The 4,903-nt window shown below is 33.2% G+C and overlaps 1 protein-coding gene across 1 annotated transcript; it reads right to left on the bottom strand.

Annotated features, from left to right (window-relative positions):
- Window positions 1-3,111: 3,111 nt before the first annotated feature.
- On the bottom strand, window positions 3,112-3,780 carry LOC145069229 (metallothionein-like protein 4B). Its single transcript, XM_079016177.1, has 2 exons — window positions 3,587-3,780; window positions 3,112-3,484 (listed from the first exon to the last, which is right to left on the bottom strand). Exons 1-2 carry the CDS (start codon window positions 3,667-3,669, stop codon window positions 3,304-3,306), a joined length of 264 nt encoding a protein of 87 aa, XP_078872303.1. The 5' UTR covers window positions 3,670-3,780; the 3' UTR covers window positions 3,112-3,303.
- Between the last annotated feature and the right edge of the window lie 1,123 nt (window positions 3,781-4,903).

Here is a 4,903-nt window from a genome sequence, read left to right as displayed (position 1 = left end):
TGTGTTTGAAGGTTTATAGGCGTGTAGTTGATCAAAATTTGGATATCAAGTTTGCAACCCATCAAATTTTTACATCTTATTAGAAGCTTATGGTTAGTTTGATTCTCATGATATAACTAATGCTTTGAATGTAAGAAAAAAAACACCTTGTATTTAAATAAAAATGTGGTTTTTAAACGAAAAAAATATGTTATACGGTTTAAAATGTAATAAAAAAAATATATTTATACGGTTTCAAATGGAAAATAGACAAAATTGAACAAAATTCGATAAATGATGTTCGATTGGAACAAAAAAAACATAGTGTCAAAATTGAAATAAAAAATTAAACTTAGTGTCAAAATAAAAAAAAAAAGTGAAAACTTAGTGTTTTTTGTGGAAAAAAAATCAATTTTGACACGTCAGCATATCATGTCAGCATGCCACGTCATCAAAACTGACACGTCATCATGCCACGTCAGCATGTAACCTGGTTAACCGGTCAAGTGGTCAGAATTGTAACGAATTGAAAAACACAGTGTCAAAATTGACACAAAAAATAACACAATGTCAAAATCGAATTTCTGTGTAAAAATAGTGTTTTTTGTGTCATTTACCCATTTAAATTTGTGATCAAAAGTTTAATTTTGAAATATTTAAATTCTAAACACTAATGATTTGAAATGTTTCAAAACTTGCCCTCAAGTTTTGGAATTTAAATTTTAATTAAAAGTTTAATTTTAAAATGCTAAATTCTAAAACCCTAATTTTTTAAAAGTTCAAATTGCACCCTTATGGTTTTATTAAATTAATTAAGTGTATAATTAAAAGAGAGTTAATAAATCTATAATGATATGGTTTACATTTAATTAAATTAAAAGTGAAACCTGTTAAATTAGACCACATAGTATTTTAAAAGTGTAAAATACACCCTTATAGTATATATAAAATTAAAAGTCTAATATTATATATGTATAACTTAAATGTCAGTCTTACCGTTAGTAGGCCTCATTCACGAAGTTGGTCTATATGAGGTGTTTAAGGAAGCGGTCTGTAAAATGATCGTCATTGGGTATCCACTCTTACCCGCCACACTCTTGACTAGTGGAGGGTCATTAGCCGAACGGGTAGGATAGGGCAAACCCTTTCCATTAAAAGTATAATGAATTATAAAGTAACTAAATGTTTTCACAAAATTCTCAATCTTAGTCACTTTAGGCAAAAGTGAATTTGATGCAATTCCATGAAATTACACTTTGTACCCTTGCTAAGACGTTAGTGGAGCGTGTATGGTTAACCGGCACACTAAATGGGTTCTAAGCAAAGGTAGCAAAGGGTGACTCGATGTTTGTCATAGTTCGGTGGAGCGTATGTGGTTAACCGGGACATCGAATAAGTGACTGTAACATTGGGGGCACCATGTAAGTTTGCATGGTTATTCACACCCTGTTTTGTGATCATCGGCATCCCAATCACAAATCGAGGGACATATCGAGATTTAAATATGTCATTGAAAAGTTCAATGAATCTCAAAGGATCTAGGAGTTTTCAATACATTTAAAAACTTAATCTCTTTTTCGTTTTTCATGGTGGAAAATTAGTGAATCATCATTCACTTATCTTCAAATGTTCTGCAATTTGGGTAACGACATCCCTCTCCCAAGTTGTAGAGTATTGTGTTGGGTCCTAGCCTTAATATCTCATTTGGGTGATTTGTTAAGGACTCAATCAATCAATCAATCAACTAACTTGAATTTTCTCCCATTTTGTAGATGTCAAAGTACGACAACTATGGTCTTCCCAAATCTCTTGGAACAAGCTTTCCACATGAAGATGATATTCCACGATTCAATCGAGGAACAAGAGATCATGCTTCACTTCCTCCACCACCTCCTATTATTCTCCCTAAACTACAAGATCAAAGGCATGAAAAGTTCAAGCTCACTCAAGCCCTTTTAGCAAGTAAACATGAAAAAGGAAAGTTAGTGTGTACACATGTCTTAGAGATGAAGTCACACATTGATAGGTTAAGAATGTTGGGAGTCGTTGTCTGTGAGAAGCTAGCTGTTGACTGAGTACTTGATTTCAAGTTTCAACAACAAATGATTAAATAGCAACCTACAATCAAAATATATCAACTATAACTTGATTCTAAGTTTCAACAACAAATAATCAGTAATTGTTAACCCTAAGTCCTTAATTTAACAAACCTAATTGGTATCTTCAAAATTTTCAACATAATGACAAAAAATTGAAATTTGAATTAACCTAATAATAGATAATAGGATTGAAAAATGGAGTAAAACCCACACCTCTCTACGTGGAGTAAAAAAACATATAACGAGAATGCGCACTATTGACGAGATTATCAATCTACAGGAGATTTGAAAAAGAATATTATATGAACTAAAAAACTTCTTGAGATTGCGAAAATAACCGATTATACAATTTTGCAATATTAAAATGCGTTTTGAATAGTATCATGAACCACACGACTTTCCCAATTGAAAGGTAATGTGTTAGAGACACGGATAGTTTTTAGAAGTACGCTACTTTATGGTTAAAAAAACTAAAACAGAAAATAGTATCATGAAACCCACACAACTGAGGACTATTTATACAAAACAAAAAATAATAATGATCATAATAGTATCATGAAACCCACACAAGTCTATTTATACAAAACAATACAAACGACAATAAATTCGTTCAAATTTTTTAAATGACTCTATCTTTGTACTGAACATTGAAGTTTGAAGACTGTTGTGATGATGGGCTGTCCACATGGGCTTCTACATATCATTCAAGCCCACCTTTAACTCTTAAAATTATTCGTGCTTCACTTTAAACAACATTTTTACAATCTCCCCAATATTTTGAGCGATCAAAGAGATTTGCTTAAGAGTAACGTAACCATTTTTTCTTCAATCAACAAAAATTCACATTTTTTCCTAATCTATTTCGATTAGTATTATTGGTAGTGTTCTTATGTTGAAATGTTGTTCATCTTCTGAATTATAACATTCTTCAAGTCTTTTGTCTTTATACAAAGATGTGTAAAAGAAATCACAAAAACTAACATATTTTCTATGTCTCTTATATCTTACAGATTCGTTCATCATGCATGCGATGTTTACCAACAAAATTAATCCCATTTACAACATCCAAACGGTTAGGATCATAATCTTACAGATTCAGTCCAACCCACATAACATTTATTTATATAAATACATATATGTACGTAAATATATATATTAGGGTGGAATAGGCTGTTATTTTCTCTAGCTAATATAAACTGATCAACTAGGTCGACCTTTCCAATCTTCAAGATGAACAAGTGACGCAGGTGCAACCATCAGCACACTTGCAGAAAGCCTTTCCTGTGCCACCGGAGGCCGACTCTTTGGAGCAGCTGCAAGGGTTGCATCCGCAGTGCTCACCGCATGAACATTTCTTGTGCTCCTCCTCCCCACCGCCGCTGCTCTGCATGCCACCACTCTTGCACCTGCACCACATATTCATTATATATCATATCTCCTTCAACTCACTACATAACTCAATCTCCAGAGAGAGAGAGAGAGAGAGAGAGAGAGAGAGAGAGAGAGACCTGCATGCAACACCGCCGGGGCAAGGCGAAGGACAGCCGCAACTCTCATCACAGATGACACCGCTTCTTCTCATGTCCGCCATTGCTTTTGATTGCTATTTCTTATCCTAGCTACTTCAATCAGGTTCTTGCCATGGATATATATCATGAGAGAGATGGGGAGGAGGAGCTAGGTGGCGGATTCTGGTGCTGGAGAGGTTAACAGGTGGACATGTCGTGGCGTTACAAGAATTACACATGTATATAAATTAACCTTTTTATTTTTTCCTATATATATATATCCACTATTTTGTTCGCAAAAAAGCTTTACCCAAACCCATTTGTCATTAATTTGTTTGAGACTATGTTGAGGAAGGTGGTGATCATTATCGATAATCTAAGCAAAAGGTGATTTACTTGAAAACGACAGAAAAATGTTGTCGTTCTCCAAACGAACCACTATCCCACTAACGAAACACTCGGCTCAACTTGCAGTTTTGTTATAATAAATAATCAATATATACCAAGTTGAGATCAATATGGGGTCGAGTGTCACTATCTCTTGAGAGTGTTGAATTTGAACGTGTTTTGGAATATTAGCTAATTGCAGATCATAAACAGCTCATAAGGCATGCAGATAGAAGGATAGTGATGCCTCAATTAAGAAAATGTTTTCTTCTTATGAGCTTTAGATTAAATTAATGACCTCATGAATATATGTGGTGTGTTTGTGAGTGAACAAAGACTTGTCAATTACGGGGTCTTTACATATGGAGTAATATTCAGTAAATATGTGGTCCAAAATTTACATGCTGGCTTCTAAAATTCAAGTGCACCACATCTTTGGAGTTTTTGTCTAACAGCCATCTACACCAAGAGAGTTGCAAGAACATAATAGAAGGAGCATAACAAAGTGAGAGGGTTTGGAGGAAGAAGCCTCATTTCATTGATATCGACATGTTAGAATCGAATAACAATCAAACCCGCCTTTTTCCTTTGGAATAAAATTAAAGACGGCATTTTTTAAAGATGCAATAATAATATTTGTTGTCTTGTCTTTCTTCGACATCATTGTGGAGTTTGAACCAAATACATACACAAAAAACGTAATAACCCATAACAATAACAATGTTCTAAATTTTCTCTTTCAAAAAAAATACAATATTCTAAATTAAATTAGAAGGTGATTTGATGACAATATCAAACCTAAAACTTTCATGGGTTGTGGTAAGTCACATAATTTGTAAGGTGTAAGGTATCACTTAAGATAACAATTTAATATATAATCAATAATTATAATATATATATATATATATATATATATATATATATATATAT

This window comes from Lactuca serriola, chromosome 8 (assembly GCF_051521515.1).
Source record: "Lactuca serriola cultivar US96UC23 chromosome 8, Lser_US96UC23_V15, whole genome shotgun sequence".
Taxonomy (NCBI): Eukaryota; Viridiplantae; Streptophyta; class Magnoliopsida; order Asterales; family Asteraceae; genus Lactuca; species Lactuca serriola.
This window is presented reverse-complemented; position numbering and strand designations above follow the sequence as displayed.

Coding starts and splice junctions, on each gene's coding strand:
- LOC145069229 (XM_079016177.1), bottom strand. CDS start 3,669: ATGGCGGACATGAGAAGAAGCGGTGTCATCTGTGATGAGAGTTGCGGC. Junction 3,485..3,586: donor CCCGGCGGTGTTGCATGCAG/GTCTCTCTCTCT, acceptor TATGTGGTGCAG/GTGCAAGAGTGGTGGCATGC.